This window comes from Mus musculus, chromosome 12 (genome assembly GCF_000001635.26).
Source record: "Mus musculus strain C57BL/6J chromosome 12, GRCm38.p6 C57BL/6J".
In the NCBI taxonomy this organism is placed as follows: domain Eukaryota; kingdom Metazoa; phylum Chordata; class Mammalia; order Rodentia; family Muridae; genus Mus; species Mus musculus.
Window position 1 is genome coordinate 103,388,444 of NC_000078.6, and position 18,857 is coordinate 103,407,300.

General features: G+C 50.9%; 1 protein-coding gene across 4 annotated transcripts in view; it reads left to right on the forward strand.

Annotated features, from left to right (window-relative positions):
* Otub2 (OTU domain, ubiquitin aldehyde binding 2) overlaps positions 1-17,907 on the forward strand; it is a 29,457-nt gene extending 11,550 nt beyond the window's left edge. The window contains exons 1-7 of one of the 4 annotated variants that reach the window (NM_001177841.1): positions 239-430; positions 4,054-4,480; positions 11,753-11,848; positions 12,506-12,624; positions 14,374-14,458; positions 14,791-14,985; positions 15,783-17,907. In NM_001177841.1, coding sequence (NP_001171312.1) covers positions 4,211-4,480; positions 11,753-11,848; positions 12,506-12,624; positions 14,374-14,458; positions 14,791-14,985; positions 15,783-15,989 — 972 coding nt within the window. In that variant the 5' untranslated portion in view covers positions 239-430; positions 4,054-4,210 and the 3' untranslated portion in view covers positions 15,990-17,907. Of the gene's footprint in view, positions 1-237; positions 666-4,053; positions 4,481-11,752; positions 11,849-12,505; positions 12,625-14,373; positions 14,459-14,790; positions 14,986-15,782 lie in introns of those variants that run through there. The other 3 variants (NM_026580.4, XM_006516185.4, NR_033587.1) reach the window with 3 other exon arrangements.
* Positions 17,908-18,857: the final 950 nt, after the last annotated feature.

Genomic DNA, 18,857 nt, shown 5'->3' on the forward strand with positions numbered 1-18,857 from the left:
CCAGATGACTTTAGTTTGCATTTTAGTTAAAAGTCCTTCTGTCTTTGCAAACCCCTGACCAACTCTCCTGATTGGGCTAGCTCCTTTGGTAGTTAAAAGCACTCTGTGTCTTTAAAAGGAGGGAGGCCTCCTGTCAAACGGGCCCCAAAACACTGGCCGAAGGCGAGTGCAGTCCCACCCACTTTCTGTGACGTCTCGCGTCCAGGCCTCTGATTGCCGGCTTCCGACGTCAATCGCAGGGTGTGCGTCTTGCTGGGACACAGTGGAGGTCTGCGCTCCGGTCTGAGGGGCGGTCGGGTGTATTCTGCGCTCACCCACACCCGCGAGGCCCGCGCCGCCCGACCCAACGGCGGAGCCGCCCAGCGCCTCCCCTGGCACCCGCTCGCTCCTCGCTGGGGCGGGACGAGGCCCGACGGCTCCGGTCACTATGGTCAGTGGTGGCGGGATGGGAAGGGGGCGCCGCCAGGGCGCGTATGCGTGCGCGCGGTCGGGCGCGAGGCTTAGCCCTTTCCACCCTCGGGATTAACACCGGGATGCGCCGCCGCGCAGTCCCATCAGGGACCCGCAGCCAGAAGATCCAGCCCGGGACTGATCCTTGCTGCCTCGTGGCCACCCTAGGTGGTCCCCAGGCACCAACTCTAAGTCCTGATGCTTGTGGCTGGCTGGTGAGGAATGGGATACCTCTGGGGTTGTGGTCTCTACTCTGTTAAGTAGCCCTCCTAAGCTTGCAGACCACCCCATCAGGGACTAAGCTACTACAGACTGACTACTACAGCCAACCCTCCCCAGGGGCGAGCGATCAGACCACCCGGACAAGCCTTATGGTCCCTTGATGTAAGCTCAGTTTTCTGATGGCAACAGGTCTGTAGAGTCAGGACACATGAAGAGGCTGGCCCCTGATTGTGAGAGATGAGTTAGGAGTCCAGGCAAACTGACTTAGAAGAACTTGCCAGCAGAACAGGCTCAGGAGATCCTGGGCTGGTCAAACCCAGGGCTTGGACAAGTGGGGAAACTGAGGCCAGACTAGGCGAGAAAGCTGGTAGGGACTGTGGTGCGACAGCTAGGACTTCTGGACCCAAGCCTCTGGTCCAGTGTTGTGTGTTGCATCAGCCTAATCTCCAGGTTGCCATGGGATCAGGCCTCCTCCTATTGGGTTGGGTATGGTGGTTACCTTTTGCTATTCAACTTCCAGCAAAGGGCTCCAGGGAGCCTGACCATCATTAGATCATTAGTGCTACTAAGTGGGATCACTTAGCTCTGGGACCACCTGCTCTTTCTGTTTTGTTTGGTGATGCTGGGTTTTGAACCCCGGTTTTCATGCATGCTAGATAAGGTTGGACTTCTAAATGACACTCCAGTCTGGGCTATCCCAATAGTTATAATGAGGAGTGTGTGTGGGAGTGGGGGGGGGGTGGTTTTTCAACCAGGGCCTTTGAAATCCAGAAATTGGTTAGTGCTGGTGCCTGGTTGTTTGTGCTTGCCCCTCCTCCCACCTTTGGGTCACTGCCGGGCTAGGGTCAGAGTCAAACCTGTGCTGAGAGTGGATAGGTAGCCAGGGCATCTTCTTAAAAGCCATCCTCCTGCCCTGTGGGGGGAGGGCTGCGGTGTGTGTGTGTGTGTGTGTGTGTGTGTGTGTGTGTGTGTGTGTAAGTGTGTAAGTAACCAGAAGCAGTGGGGAGGGACTGGAAGCACTGGTTTCCTGCTTGTTCTTAGTACCCAAGAGTTTGCCTGCTGCTCCTGGAGAGTGGCCCAGGGATTTCTGCATTACCTGCCAGGGAATCGGGCTACTGAAATGACAGCTTTAACCACACTGATGCTGGAGGCTGTGTGGCTTCCGGCCACCACGGGTGGTAGCAGACAGCACACTAGGGCAGTAGGGGCTGGAACCCCAACTGTATAGCAGGATCTGCCCTGAACCCAGGAGACCAGCAGCTGGGACCCAAAGCAACTCCCTTCTGGGGAGTTTGGGTACTTTAGAGATAGAGATATGTAATAGTTAAAACCCACCAATTAGGACATCTGTCTGGGAGTAATGAGGACAGAACTAGAGACTGTTTACATGATGTTTATTATATACCTGCTGTGTGTTGGGCACCGTGTTAAGTCCTGAGGCCCTTTGGCTGATCAACTATAATGTGTTTAAATGTTGGCTGAGGCTGTATTGCATGGGTGGTAGGTACAGGAGACTGTCTTGGAACTGATAGCGTCTTCCTCTGTTTCTATGTCGGCATCACTGGGCTGAACTTGAAGGTGGATGCCAGGCAGAAGCCATGAAGTTCTCGGCAGTCAGGGCTGCAAATGCGGAGGGGCTCACCTCACTCTGCGTGCTTTTGCTCTTGGGGATAAGAGTGAGTGTGAGTATAGGCAGTCCAGGCACACGCTCCTGTCTGCCTTCTCTCGTGCATTAAATCAACCAGTGCCGGCATCCTCAGCCTATGCTGGGGCAGTGGTAAGAAAGACATGACACCTGCCCTGTTCCAGAGTTCATGCCCGTGAGCCAGGCCACAGCTACTGAAATACTGGCATCGCCTGAGTGTCCAACAGGGGCCTTGCCCAGTCTGGGAGCATGGCCCACTCCACTGGTAGGAACAAGCTGGAGGTTGTGTAGAAGAACTCCGGAAGGACTGGGGAAAGAGTACATCCCAGGTAGCAGGGAGATTGCTTTGGGACGTGATCAAGAGCGGGCATCCTGGGCCAAGTAAGCAGCTGATCCTCATAGATTCAGGGAGACTGGGGGAGAGCAGGGCAGTGAGTCTGGGAGATTGGATGGGATCCGAGCATCTTGTGCAGGGCTTTGCATGCTGGGCTGTGGAGTTTGGGTTGTCTAACATTTTATGATGAATATGAAATGGTTGCTAGCTCTTTCTGATGCTGGGTCGTGGGTGGCCAGCTGGAGGGAGAGGCAGGCTTGCTCATTCAGCATGCTTGCCAGGGCTTCTGCAGCAAAATCCATCCACGGGAGAGACCCACAGGGACTGGTTTTCTCATGAGGCTGGAGGCTGGAGTCTCAGGTGAATGTGCGGGGAGGGGCAGAGTTTAGGGACGTTCCATCCCCAGCTTCCCCAAGCTTCCGGCAGTAGCCTGACTTATGACTTTGGAACTCACCCACAGATGGCTCTCTCCCGTGCGTGCATGTGTTTTATACTCCTCTGTTAATAAGGAAGCCACTCATTGGGCTGGTGACCTAGCCAACTCTTTTGTGACCTCATCCTAGCTAATTATATTAGCGATGACCCTATTCCAAAATAAAGTTGCATTCTGAGGCCCGGAGCTCCAGCTTCAACAATTCAGTTCGAAGCACTCGGGATACATTTTTAGCATACATTCCAACATTCCTGAAAGTGGAGATCCGGCAGTGACAAATGACAGGTGATAAGTGACAAATGACCCTTGTGGAGTTGGCATTTGAGTCGAGAGAGGGAGATAGCACAAATCAGCCAGCGAGTCCACCTGTCAGATCCTGTCCGGAACAAGCAAGATACGGGGGTAGGATGGTGGGGGGAGGGGAGGGAGGCTTCTCCGCTGAGGTGGCCCACCCTGGAATTCACTGGACACAGCCTAGGAAGCAGCTCACAACAGCCACACTACATCCCCATGGTCTTCTCTGCCATGGGCATCACCCTAGTGGAGACTGTGTCTGGTTACTCTGGGCTCGCAAGCTTTGCAGCGCACCCCCGCTGTCATTCTGCAGGCCTCACTAGAGTAGCAGTCCTCCCCGGGCCCTGCCACACAGCTGGTCACCCAGGTGGCCTGCCACCCTGAAAGGTGGGAACCCTTGAGAGGTTCCCCGGAAGGTGCTCTCTAAGTGTAACCAGCCTATGGCGCTCTGCCATTTTGTATGGGGGGGGGTCTCCTACCCCGTCTCCCTGAGTGACACCTCACTCTCTTCTGTGCTATTATCTTTAGCAGGTGGCCACCCTCGGGGCCACATCCTTAGCATAAACATGCTCTTTCATTCTTTTACTTAGGCTATGAGTTTTCCAAGACCTTTATCCTCTTCACTTATGAACCCCGTCTTTACTCACATCATGTCTCTCTCCTCTCCCGTGTTAGGTGATAAAGTTACAAGAACCCACTTCGCAGCCTGAATGCCGCTGCCTTGGGCTTCTGCCACCTAGGTCCTTCCTAGCTCATTGTTCTTAAGTTCTGTTTTCCCATGGAGACCTGAGGCAAGGACACCCTGCAGCCAAGTTCTTTGCCACTTGCGGAGATGGCCCTTCCCTCCAGTCTCCAGGACCTCATTCCTCGCTTCCATCTGAGGCGCCATCCTCGGGGCCTCTTTTGTGCCAGTTCCTGCCAGCGCTCTCACACAGAATCTTCTGGGAAGACCCCCACTTTACCTTCTGTTCTCCGTCTTGTCTTACCCACTCCAAAATCGCCCTTGGTGGCCTGTTCACAGCTGCGAAGGCTGCTCCAGCATCCTCCAGGGAGGTGTCCCAGCTGTAGCCACTGCCCCATCCCGAAGCCTTCATGTCTGCAGGTATTAGTTATGGCAGCTTCGGCTCCTGACTCCTGGCTATGTCTTAGCCTGGTTGTATGGCGGTGATAGGTTATCACTGGGCCATTTTTACGAAACAGCTCCATCAGGCTCAGAGCTTGGGAAGCTGGAAAGTCCTAAAGAGCTTGGGAGGTGCCAGCATCAGGCCAGGGCCTTCTTGCTTTCTTACCATGAGGAAAGGCCTCGCTTGGCAGAAGGCAGGGCTAGGGAAACTGAGTCGACATGGGTACAACTCAGAATCGTGATGTTAGTCCAGTCACAAAGGCAGAGTGTTGCCTTTTGATACTGTGATATTGGCAGTTAAACATCTGAGCCCAGCATAGAGTACTGAGGAAAGGCTCTGCCAGTTAAGCAGACTCTTCTGACTGCTCATAGAGAATGTGGGGCTGACTGGGAGAGGAAGCCCCAAGGTCACACTGGGCAGGGTACATTGCATCCTCCTTGTGGGAGATGGTGAGGGCTCTCAGGCCAGACCCAGGAACTAGTGGGGCAGGGTGAGACAATGGAAGAGGGCTCCTGGATTTGGGGGTATACTCTGGTGGGTAAAGGGGTATCCTAGGGTCTAGAGGAGACTGGTGGGGACAGAGAGGCAACAGAGTAATTAAGGGTGGATGAATCAGAAGGGGTAGTTTGGGTGACTGAGAGGTTGCGGCTGTTTGAGGCTGGAGTCCTAGGGAGAGGTGAGGCTGGAGCTAAGACCAGGAGGCTGCTCAAAGATGTTACACAAGTTCACATTATCTGAGGGAGGCAGAGGCCAGCTTCAGGAACTCTGAAAACACTAAGATAAGGGGTTGGAGCCCCACAGAGAAGGGTCATGAAGTAAGCCTGAGTGATTGTCAACAAAGATTAGCGTATCCTGTTACCTAGCACCCGTGGATATATTACCACGGCAGAGGTTCCGAAGTGTGACTCAGTTAAGGGGCTGAAGTGGAAGATTACCCGTAGTTATCAAGGATGGCACAGAGAGATCACCACTATAGTCCCTACAAGAGGGAGGAGGGGAAGGTAAAGGGAGCGTGGAAAGAAAGGTTACAAGGTGAGAGAAAGGGGTTATCCATCCTGGAAGGCAGCCTTTCATGTGTATTTATTTGTGTGGGGATGGGGGATGGCAGGGGGTGAGGGCGTGGTGCAGGCATGCCATGGAGTATGTGTGGAGGTCAGAGGGCAACTTGCAAGAGTCAGTTCTCTCCTTCCACCACATAGGGCCCAAGGGTCTAACTCAGGCAGGGTGCTTGGCAGGCTTAAGGACTGAGGATAGCAGCCTGCACTGCAGCAGAGGCCAAAAGGCCCAGAGAGCACAGCCTGGCCACAGCTTGTCTTTAGAGGGAGGAGGCTGGAGGCTGACTTCCAGTTGCAAAGACATCCAGTGGTGATGGTCTGTGACACCACAGTTGTCCCCAGGTGTTGGAGCAGGAGTGAGTCCTTCAAGGAGACAGGTCTCCCTGCACCCATGGCTTCAGTCACCTCATTAATAATGGACTTTTGAACACATTACATGTGTATTCATATATATATATACATATATATATACACACACACATATATGTGTGTGTATATAACTGATATATATTACCCATATATATATTACACATATATATGTGTGCATATGTGTGTATGTATATATATATATGGATGCATATGTAAGTGTATATATATGTATATATACATATATTCATATATGAATATCCATATCTGAATATTCATATATACATATATACAAATTTATGTTTATACATATATACATGCATACATGTATATATATATATATGTTTATATGTAATTCATATATGTGTGTATATATGTATATGTGTGTATATATATATGTATATATATATATAGAGAGAGAGAGAGAATGAGAGAGAGAGAGAGAGATTTGGGTGTATGTGTGTTGTGTATCCCTGTGTATGTATGTGTTCATAATAGAGGATTGTACCAACCTGTGCACGAGTGTAGAGGCCAGACATTGACATCATATACCTTCCTCTATCGTTTTTCTTTTAAAAATTTAGCGCATGCATGTGTGTGAGGTATGCATATGAACCTGCCTCCTAAGTAGGTGGGCACACATGTATGTGGATTTGCATGCACATGTGTTTCTGCATGCGGATGTCAGGAGGTGGTGACACTGGGTGTCTTCCTTGTTCTCTGCTTATTTAGACAGGGTCTCTTGCTGAGCCTGGAGGTTGTCGATTCTGGGTGGTCTAGCTAGCTAGCTGGCTGCAGGGATCCATCTCTGCCTCCTGAGGGCTAAGTTTACAGGTAGCTGCCACACATCCGTTCTGGGGATCTGAACTCTTGTCTCCCTTGGGGAGCAAGCGCCTTGCTCACTGAGGCCTCTCCCTAACTCGTCTAATTTCCGAGATGGTGTCTCTCCACTGAACCTGCAGCTCACTCACTGGCTGGATTGGCCAGTCACCAGTCCGGAGAGCTGGCTGTCTCTAAATCTCCGTCCAGTGCTGAGGTATGGGTGCATGGCAGGGGCAGGTTACACAGTTGCTGTGTTACAAAACTTGGGGCCTTATGCTTAAGCAGTGAATTCATTACCCATTCGGCTACCTTCCCAGTCCCCAAGTAGACATTTAAGTAGACACTAACTCCTTCTAGTTCCTGTGGGGACTCCAGGCGAGCAGGTAGGGCCAGGGTTCAACTCTGGGTGGCCTCTGACAAGGACGTGAGCCTTCCTAAAGGAGAGGTTGAGGCTCTGAACCTGCTTGGCAGGCAGGTGAGGCTGGCATTTCCAGCTTTCCCAGGTGCCGTGAGGTCAGGCTGTGTGGTGAGTGGTGGCACTGGGGCCTGGTTGGTGAGTCAGCTATGCTCAAGCTGCCCAGAGAAAGATGACCTGCCTGCTGGGTCTGGTGGGCACTGCTGAGCCTGGGATGTGGGCATGCTCAGATGCACGACAGAATGGCTGGCTGGCAGATGCGATTTGTAGGCAGAGGTGTGAGCTGAGGCCCGGCTGTGGGTTTGGTCAGTGAAACACACCTCTCACCTCCACTGCTAAAATAGTAGCCAAGCCCAAGTGCTGCCTGCCCAGCTTAATTAATTAGCATCTATCTGCAAGCCAGCAATTAAAGAGCCGGTGTTTTTGCTGTGGCCTGGTGAGGTCTGACAGCACAGTCAGGCGTGACCAGTCTGTGTTCTTTGCTCCAGAACAACCTGGAAGTCTTCAGCCAGGGCTTTAAAAGCAAACACCAGTTAATGTTAGCCAAGGTCAAAACCCAGAGCATCGTTCCAGATTCACAGACTAGTGAACTGACGCTGCTCTTAGGTTCTTCCTGGATCTTGAGGCTGGACTCACCCAGGAATGCCAGTGCGTTTGGGTGAGGACTTGGGCCATTCCAAAGGTGTTTTAGAGACTTCCAGTGCCAGGGTGGAGATCTGCTTGGCACTAGGGTCACATATACACTTGGGGGACACTAGATGTCAACCCAAGACCCATCTACCTTCCTCCCTCCCTCTCTCTTCCCTACTCTTCCCTTGAGATAGTCTTGCAGTGTAGTCTAGTAGCCCCAATTTCACCATCCCCACGCCTCAGTCTCCTGGATAATAGGATTACAAGCTATTATCACCACACCCAAACAGGGCTGGTTTTTTAAATAGTAAAGTTAATCTGTGTGTGTGTGTGTGTGTGTGTGTGTAATAAAATATATATGTAAATTTAAAACATGTAACAACTCCATTCTTTTAAAAAAAATTGGAAAATACATCTCATCTGTAATCTGACTAAAGACAGTAGAAAGCAGAGGGTGGTTTCCAAAGGTAGAGAGGTGAGAAGGGGGTGGTACTTAAGGCTGTGTGCATAAAAATGGTTGAAATGGTATGTTTCGTGTTATGTACGTTCTACCACCATATTTTTAAAGACATACTTTTCAAAGGACATGCCACATGGATCTTGGAGGTTGGGGACACAACACAGATTAGGGACACATGAGATGAACTTGGAAAACTCTCTGAGACTGAAAAGAGTGCCGCTTAACAGCTCACAGCTGGTCCTGATGTGTGGCAGCTGCAAATAGCTCTCGGGAATTTGTCGGCCGCAGCAAGCTTACCCACTATGCCAGGCCAATGCAGGCCCTGGGAAGCCTTCCCCGGTGTAGTGCCTCTCCTCTCAGGACTCCTCTCTGAGGGTGAAGTTCCTCTTCCCCTTGTCCCTCATGCCTTCTCAGAAACTGTCAAGTAAATATGGCTGGCTGGGCATCCTTCTGGGTTCCCCAGGCCCCTGATATCTTTATTTCTGGGTTTTGTTCAGGGGCCAGGATTGAGTGCTAGTTGATTAAATACCACTGGGGCGTTGTGCTCTGGAGCCTGTTGTTCAGAAAACCCGTGTACTGTTTTAAGTCAGCCATCTGTAAAAATACTTCTATAAACAAATAGTCATGAAGCAGGTAGCAAGGCATGAGTGAATTAACAAGGAAGCAAGAAGAAGTTTGGGTGAGCCATGCAAGGGGCCCGTGGGTCACCTTGCCATGCACACAGGTGTGAAGAGGGCTGTTCAGAACAACACTGCCCCATGGGGATTTGTGTCTTCAACATAGGCTTAACTGACTTAACTGCACAGCAGCAGCAGCTGTGTGCTATGTAAATGATGTCACACTTCCATGATTTAGAACAACAGATAGTGATATATATATATATGTGTGTGTGTATGTAGTTACTATTGATATATTAAATATATTGTTATATACATAATTATGTCTTATATATTGTATATTTAAATATATAAGTGTATGTATGTGTGTCTGTATTATACATACATACATACATACATACATACATACATACACACACACATTTATGAAGACAGCAAAGGTGTCTTGGCCTAAGGTTTTTTTAAACCTGCAAATGAAATGGAGCTATTCAAGCTATGAGCCAGAGGTCCGTGGACCTTTGAAAGGGAGCCGACTAGGAAGTGGGAAGGAAGAACAGAAGAAGCTGGTATCTTCTTAGCACAGGTAGAAGGCTCAAAGGAGGCGGAGGAGGGGCTGTCTCACCCCTCTGGCGGTGGGCTCTGCTTTCCCGGTTTATTCTTTGCTTGCTTTGCAGAGCTAGGGATGAACCCAGGGCCTTGTGCATGCCAGAGAAGCTCACCTGCTGTTCAGCCACACCCTCCGCCTGCTCATAGCTTTCAGTGGCTGTGCCCGGAGTCACTTAGGAACTGTCCCTTGATACTCTGCAGTATGCATCATACTCTGGCCAGGCTCTTGGACACACTGAACTCCCCCCATCAGGAAGTGGGGGTGGGGGTGGGGAGGACAGTGTCTCTGGGGGTGCTGCAGAAGTGAGAGGTTGGACCCAGTCTCTGGGTAAGAAGGCCCCACACTGCCCTGGACAGGACGCTCCCCTGTGGTCTGGCAGATGAGCCCTTTGAGAGCTCTGGCATCTGGGCTGTGCATGCCTAGGAGTTCAGTGTGTCTGAACTTCACACTGGCCTGCAGTAATCACTTCTAGTTCAAACAGCCTGACCTTGGCAGTGGGTATAATAATCACCGCCTCGTAAGAGTGCTGTGATAATTGAGATAATGCGGCCATGTGAGCCTCTGCTCCCGAGCTTGGCACACAGTGCCCAGTGACGGCACCAGTCACCATGTCACATAACTTGGGCTTAGGGTAGCACCAGATCATCAAATCATCCTCCCTATGTTGGCTTTCAGCCTCGGGTCACAGGATGGCTGCTGTAAAGTAGACATTGCCTCAGCATCTCGGCTCTTTTTTATCCCAAACCCAAAGCTTTCCCAGAAGGCCCAGCAGACATTTTTATGGGCCTCCAATATGCCGATTTGGATAATCTGGCTTGTCAGCTTGTCCCCGGGATCCCCTGTACCAATCCTTCAAGAGCTGAGATCATAGGCAAGTTGCTCATCTAACGTGAATATTTTGGGGATCTGACCTTTGACCCTCACAAGGCAAGTGCTGTATCTACAGAGCTAGGTCCTCAGCCACAGAACCCTGATTTTAAGCTGGAAACTCATTCTCTCTCTCTCTCTCTCTCTCTCTCTCTCTGTGTGTGTGTGTGTGTGAGAGAGAGAGAGAGAGAGAGAGACAGAGAGGCAGAGAGTGTATGTGATTGTATATTGTGTGTCTGTGCACGTGTACACAAACCACCACTCTAACACAAGTTAGAGGACAGCTTGGGAGAGATCTCCGGTGTGGGATGCTGGGATCCGTCTCAGATGGTCAGCCTTGTTAGCAATCTGAGTCATCTCACCAGCAATGTGTTTGTTTTTGTTTTTTCGAGACAGGGTTTCTCTGTGTAGCCCTGGCTGTCCTGGAACTTGCTTGGTAGACCAGGCTGGCCCTAGAACTCAGAGATCCGCCTGCCTCTGCCTCCCGAGTGCTGGGATTAAGGGTGTGCGCCACCTCTGTCCTGCAGCCCAACACTTTGTATTTTACTCTGCAGAGAGCACCGCTCCTGGGTGGCTGGTGGCAAGAGTACATGGCCAGTTGGCTGAGCCCCAACCCCTGAGCACCCTCACCCCAGGCCTAGTAAAGAAGCTCAGGTGGGGAGGCAGCTGCCACTCCTCTATCCATGGCATCCTCTGCCCTGCCTCCCACCTGCTTCCGTCCTTTCAAGGCTTGGAGACCTTGGCTCCCACAGGCATGTGCTCAGACTTGGTTCTGGCCTTGATTCAGACCTGAGCACCATTGGTAGGCAGTATGGGAAGATACCCTTAATGCCTCGGCCCTTGTGTAAACTCAGATTGTTACCCGTTTCCTGGCCCCTCACGCGTACCCTCCAGTGCCACATGGGGTCACCTCACAGTTAACCTTCAACCCTGTGGCATTACTGGCTTTTGTATAGGGATGGGCATACCCCTATATTGCCAGCATGTGGTGATGCCAGGCTTGACACAGGATTCGTGTTCAGGAACTGGAAGGGGGAGTGTCGGGGGGGGGGAGTAAAGGAAAGAATGAATGAGTGAATGAATGAATGAATAAATGAGGTGGAAGCATACTCCAACATAGAGATTTATTAAGTCTGAGGTACTAAATACTATGAAATGAATGTTAGCAAGTTATAAGGTTGGTTCTTTATAACCAGGTCACGTAAAGATGGTGTCAGTCCTGATTGTCCCTGCCCTGGGACCAGGGCCGTTCAGTCAGGTCCCTAGGATGCTGGCTGGTCACATGCTCACACATCCCTTGAGGGAACAGGGCATGTTCCGGGTTGTATGCTTGGTTGTTTGGAGGCCATCAGCTCTGTGAGCCCTGCTGGTGTCTTTGAAGCCAGCTCAGTGTTTCTTCTTTCTCTTTCAGAGTGAAACATCTTTCAACCTAATATCAGAAAAATGTGACATTCTATCCATTCTTCGGGATCATCCTGAAAACAGGATTTACCAGAGGAAAATCCAGGTGGGGCAGAGGGTTAGAGGGACCAAGAACCTAAGCAAAGAGGGCTGGGGTCGGGAGAAAAAAAAAAAAAAAGGGCAGCTTTTGAGAGATATGGAGTTCAGGCCAGGTTCCTATGCAAACTGAAACATTTCTGACATTGTGCATTTGCCTCTTTAGAAAGAGAACCTCTCTTTGTGGGAACACCATACAGTGTAAAGCTAAGCACTGTTCTAAGAGCTGGGTTCACTTGCTTGAGTCTTCTTTATGAATCCGTGTGGTCCGGCACTCCTCACACCACTGAGAAGCCTTTACAGGACTGCCGAGGTTGCTTAGTGTTCTGCAGCCTTCCTGTCACCCACCCCACTCAGTTGCCAGCTTCCTCCAGGAAGCCTTCCCTGACTGTCAAAGTCTAGTATGGATGTCTCTGACCCAGGACACCCCAGCTCATGTCCTCAAACTCTTGTCACTATCGTCTAATTCTGTGGCACCTCCCCCAACCGAAGGCTGGCTGGTGCCAGAAGCTGACATCCTCCGTGTCTGACACCTCAGTGTATTGGTGTATCTGTGGGACGGATGAGGCTGGGAACACTAGGGAGGCAACTGTGGGCCAGGCCAGTGGCTGACCCACACCAAGGTTGCTACTGCCGCTGAGGTCCATGTGTCCTCCTCTCTCCTTAGGAACTCAGCAAAAGATTCACCTCGATCCGGAAGACCAAAGGAGACGGAAACTGCTTCTACAGGGCCTTAGGCTATTCCTACCTGGAGTCCTTGCTGGGCAAGAGCAGAGAGATCCTCAAGTGAGTGGGGCCCGTGTAGACGCCTCTGCTTTTCTGTGCTGGACCAGGCTCCTGTAGCCGGGGAGCGGTCCAGTAGAAATGGGACTTGCCTGGAAACCTAGCTGCCCACTGTGCTGATGTTGATGGTGGCCCTGAGGCTCGGAAGGTGTCCGTATCTGTCTGACACTTTCTTCAGCATTGCCTCTTTAGGCAACATTGGGTGGGCACTTGGTATTTACTGCAAACATGGAAAACAGATGTGGTAGCGTACAGTAGAACCCTGTTCCAAACACCAACACGAGATAGAGGAGGGGGTGGAGGGAAGGGAGGAGGAGGAGAAGAAAAGACGACGAGAAAGAAGGAAGAAAAAGAAGAGGGAGAAGAGGAAAAGGAGGAAGAGAGAAAAAGAAAGAAAAGAATAAGAAAACAATGACTACAGAAGGAGGAAGCTTGTTCCTGCTGGCCTTCGTCATGTTCTTGTGTGTGTGTGTGTGACAGAGAGGGCACACTGTGGTGTGTGCATAGAGACCTGAGGATAACTTTAGGAGTCTCCTTTTCCTTCCACTGCATGGACGGGCAGCCACTTTACCAAGTCCTCTTGCTGGCCCTTGACCCTAATAGAGAGCGAGGACAGCCCAGTGCCAGGCTGGTCCTGAGGTTAGTGAAGAGCTGTTTTACTCAGTGGCCAGGTCAGGTGCCTCACCATGCTCCTGAGGGCCCTGTGGCTGGTGACAGGAAGGGGCTATGCATTGGAGGGATGCGTATTAGCAGCCATGGGACAGGGGTTGAGGGCAGGGAGGCCTGACCTGATAGGTGAGCAGGCTGGTGTTAGGAGCTAGAGCGGAGATCTGAGGGACAGAAGCACATGCTGGGGTCCATGGCATTCTCACCTCACGTAGGTGACATCCCCCAGATGCCTGGAAGCATAGTGAGGACTAGACAGGAAACTGAGCTCTCAGGATTCTTTCTTTATTTTTAAAATTATATTTACTTATTGATGAATGTTTGCCTGCATGCATGTATGTGTCCTCAGTGCCAGAAGAGGTCAGAAGAGGGCATTTGATCTTCTGGAACTGGAGTTACAGGTGGTTGTGAAGTTGTTCTTGGAACCAAACCCGGATCCTCTGCAAGAACAAGTGTTCCTTAACAATGAGCCATCTCTCCATCTGGTTTCCAGTTTGGTTGATTTCCATGTACCTTTGCCCATTTGGGTTTTAGTAAGGGATGCTAATACTAACTCCTGCCTGAGAAAAAGGTCTTGAAATAACAGTTCATTAGCTTAAAGTGGGCCGAAAACCGGCAGCTCCCAAAGAGGGGCATCCTGGGGACCTGACAGGCCCTGACCAGGTAAAGTGCAGATGAGGGTTGACTATAGAATGGGCTGTCAGTATAACCCTGGACTAATGATGGGGAGACATATCCCTGTGAGGAGCAGTGTCTTGGGCAGAGGCCAGCAAATTTGTGACATGGGAGGAATTGTTCATCGCTCTGGAGGTCCCTGTGAGGGAGGGGGAGAAGCGGGAAAGAGCTGGACATGACCAGGGCGGATAAGTGGGACCACAGATAGTTTAGGGAGGAAGCTTTTGAAAGGGAATGGCCATAGCAGGGGGTGAATGTTGCGACGGCCTCAGTTTCTTCATCTGAGAAATGGAGTCATCTACAGTAGGGAAGGCAGCACAGTAGGCCAGCACATGCTGGTATGGACTGGGCAGTTGCCTGACCCAGCAGCACCCTGTTTCCCCTGTGACCATCGGGTCTCCTTCCCTCCAGGTTCAAAGAGCGTGTGCTACAGACCCCAAATGACCTTCTGGCTGCCGGCTTTGAGGAACACAAGTTCAGAAACTTCTTTAATGCTGTGAGTTCACCTGAGCCACAGAGGTTGAGGACCAAGGCCCTCCACATGGGCAGAGCAGACAGGCTGGAGGTCCTCAGCCCGTCCACAGCTCTGCAGTTGGGGCTGGGATGGGGCAGGGTCATTTCCTACTTATGGGGATATGTGCATACAGGGGACCTCAGCTCACAGGACTGTCACCCTCCTGCCCTTCTGAATGTATGGTGGAAGGGGGGAGGCCCTAGATGTGTCTCTGAGCTTCAACACTAATACTTACAGTCTCAAAATGAGGGGTCCCATTGGGTGTCGGGGGCAGGTGCGAGCCGGGTCTGCCCTGACGGCGGGGCCATGTGAAGTTTTACAGTGTGGTTGAGCTGGTAGAGAAGGATAGCTCAGTGTCCAGCCTGCTGAAGGTGTTCAATGACCAGAGTTCCTCGGACCGAATCGTGCAGTTCTTACGCCTCCTCACGTCGGCCTTCATCAGGAACCGAGCTGACTTCTTCCGACATTTCATTGATGAGGAGATGGACATCAAAGACTTCTGCACTCACGTAGGTCCCTAGGGTCCTCCTCGGGGATGTAGCTCCCAGCCTGGGCTTTGTCTGTCCCTTACACACTCCAGGCCCACTGTTTCTGCTCAGAGGAACACCCTTACAGTGCCAACTAGTGAGATTAGCCCGCTGGAGACATCTTCCTTGAGTGTCCTGGGCTCTGAGGCGTGAACAGGCTGCTTGTAACCCCGGGGAAATGTCTGGGATCGCAGGACTTGGGAGGGGTCTGCTGCTGTACTGCAGAGTAACAGCTCCTGTCACATCTGTCTTATGGTGGCCTCTTGTTTCAGATGTATTTATCAGGAGTGGCCCACATGTTAAGAAATGGACAATTTTCACATGGCTATCTGAATTTTTTGTTTCAATTAGGAGGTACTAGGCCCCTTACTTAAATGATGGTTACCACAGGCACAAGAGCAGCTGCCCTCTGTGGGATACACATGCTGACCTGCCCCAGTCTCTGCCTCTCTACTGTCTCTCCAGCATCAGGACTCAGACCCAGGCTTTGGCTTCTACAGGCTTATACTCGGAAGCCTCTACCTCAGGGTCCTTTTAGTTGTAAGTTTTTGATGTCAGCCTGAAAGATTCCTTCCTCTCTTGCACATTCCGTCAAGGGGTCTGGAATAAAAATGGTTTCTGCTTCATTTTCTGCAACCCCAGTAGTGTCGGGCTGTGTTGCTTCCGTGACAGGTGGGCCTCACTAGCCTTGCACAGAACAGACGACTGCGATCCTAGGAGCCAGGGCTGCACGCCCCCCCTCGCCCTAGCCTCCTAAGTATTTTATTTTGGCCTTGCAGGAAGTAGAGCCCATGGCCATGGAGTGTGACCACGTGCAGATCACAGCCCTGTCGCAGGCACTCAACATTGCTCTGCAGGTAGAGTACGTCGACGAGATGGACACCGCTCTGAACCACCACGTGTTCCCCGAGGCTGCCATCCCTTCGGTTTATCTGCTCTATAAAACATCCCACTACAACATCCTTTACGCAGCCGAGAAACACTGACTACTTTTGGGCCATGCCGGAGCCCGTCATCGAATGGACTGCATTCTGAATGGAACATCCTGCCTTGGCAATTTTTTTGAGTGACTTAGACAACTAGGAAACATATAGCCTCTTGGGTAAAGCCACACTGAACTGAGACCTGTGCCCACTATGGACTGTGAATGACTTAATAGGAATTTTAGTATTTATTTTGATAGATGATATAATGCCTGCTAACTCTGGACCACAAGGCCAGAAACTCTTCTCTCTGTACCCATTTACTTCAAGAACCCCATTGGACCTATTTATCTGGAAGAGGTTCCTGACAGTGCTGCTATGTGAAAATGGGGACTATTGGGCTTGTCCTCAGCCAGGGCAGTAACCATACAGGGGAGAAAAGCTCGGGCCAGCTGTCATGTTCAGGTGACTTACCAGACCTATGCAGAGTCCAGCCAGGCTATGTCGGGTGGGTCATGGTAGCCTGTCTAAATGTGAGGATGTGTGTACTTTCATTCACGGTGGCTATACTTGCCCGTCCCCTGAAGGGAAGAGGGAACAAAAACATAAAAGACTTTTCCCAAAGACCAGAAAAGGGCTTTAGCCTTCAGCACAAAGCTCAGGTTGTGAGGTCGGGACCAGAACTCCTGACTCTGGAGGACAGGCCCTCTAGGGTTCTGCTGTCAATCCCACCTGGATAAGGCTTGCCAAGGACTAGGGCTTGTACCCGAGTTAGTGTGTCCATGTCTGGGACCAAGGGGCTACAGCTGTCCATCCTCCCCAGTGAATAGGGTCTAGGTATTCAGCTGGATATGTGCAGTTCTGACCTGGAAGGACTGAGGACAGGTTTCGCAAGGCTCTTTGGTTTTCTTCAGCCTAGCTTCATAGGCAGTTAGGCAGGGAAGGTCAGACAAGCCATAGATGTCGGCAGCAGGGACATTTCCTCCTCTGCACGTGCCCCTTAATAGCCACTTACCTTGCCTTGCTGCCTCACCTGAGGACACACCTGGCAGCTGCTAGCCACACCCTCCTCTGTAGGATAACCATGGGACCACCCTGTGGTCCTTCCTTTGTTACAGGGCTCCCCTCATGCTTCACTCTGCAGGAATTAGACTATTGGTGCTACTGTGAGGGTCTGCTGACAACCTACACACAGGGCTGGAAGCAGGATCCTGAGTCTTACACAATTCAGATTTGTATCTGTCCTTTTGTTTGGTGTAAGCCAAAAGCACCAAGATGTCTGGGTAGTGTGCAGTTTCCAAGACCCACTTTGGCAACATTTAGATCCAAAGGCTCCAGCTAAGTGAGTATCTTGCTGGCACAGGGGGGTAAATCTTGCCCTTTCAATGTGTTCAGTGTCCCACGGTGACCTGGGTATCTATGGCAGTTGCCCACAGCGTGGGCCCTTATTTCCACAACTGTCTTCAGCCAGTAGTCTCCATTTCCAGGCTTAATATTATGAGCACAGGATGCCTGACTGATGGATAGCCTGGGCTGCTCCAGGGGCATGGGCTTAAACACATGCTAAAACCTGGCCGAGCATAGCAGTTTTCTGGCTAGGTTACAGCAACAAGTTCTATCAGCTCTTTCTAGAGGAAACAGTGGAGCGCAGGTGCTGAGAGCTCATCTTTGAATTCCTCATCTCCCAGAACAGCCAGTGGGGACAGTAACAGCCCGGTACACCTGCTATCTGTCTTCTGAGAACAGATGCAAGTGCTGGGGCCAGCTGCCCAAGTTCAACTGTGTGATCTTGGTCAAATCCCTTCACCTTGGAAGCAAAGCAGCATGCCACCTTGGAAGTGAACGGGGGTCTAAGAGCCAAGTAAACAGCCAGCCTGGGAAAGTGGGGCTTGGGGTTCTGTGAGTACCCAAGGCCAAGCCCTACAGCTTCCCTCAAGTGAAAACATTTCCCTAACATTAAACGTTTCTATAAACAACTGTCAGTCTGGCTTCTTAATGTTGAGTAACTGGTTATATAAGGAAGACCACCACCAGCTTCCCACAGGGCACTCATGAGGGGACTACACTAGAAGGGCTGCCCCCAGTCCCCTCATTTAAAAAGCAGATGCAGTAAGCTCTGCACACTTGACCAGGGCCTCGCCATACTAGGTGGGCACAGGTAGGATCTCAACACTGACTGAGTGCCTGGCACCCCACCTTCTACTTATCAACTCAGCTGACAGCTCACAGCATCACAGCATCATTGCAAAGTAGAGGCCACCTGGGCGCTCTCAGCCAGGTCAGGAGAAAGTGGGGTCATGGGAAGGGCTCAGATTATTGGAACTCACTCAGAAGAAAGGTACCCTGAGTTACCCATGTCATATGGTTGTTGGGTTGCACTGGGTAAACCTTAACCAGTAAGTGTCCACTTCCTTGACCAAAAAAAAAAAAAAAAAAAGATACACTATGACCTCATAGACAACCAATGAGACTTTAAATCAATAAAAGCATCTAACAGCTAGGACTGACTGACTATATTCCTAGCTTGTGAGGATGTTGAGGCAAGAGGATCCCAGTTCAAGGCCTGCCTAGACACTGAAACCATTCAAACTAAAATGTAGGAGCAATGGGTCTAAGCACTTGCCATCCAAGCCTAGCAACCCAGAACCAGGTAAAGGTGGCAGGGGGTAAACAATTATCTCCACGTGTGAACAGCCACCATCTTCCCTCACATACCATATTAAAAAAAAAAAAATTGGAGCTGGGGGGGGGCAGGAGGGGGTTGGCGTTGGCGAGACAGATAACCAGTGATAAAGTGCCTAGCACACAAGGCACAGAGGATTAGAAAGCACCTAATACCAGGCAGTCAACAGTGACATCAGAATCCATGTCTCATGGCAACCTCCCAACCTTGCTGAGAGTTGAGGGACACCACATTTCTTAGCTATTAGG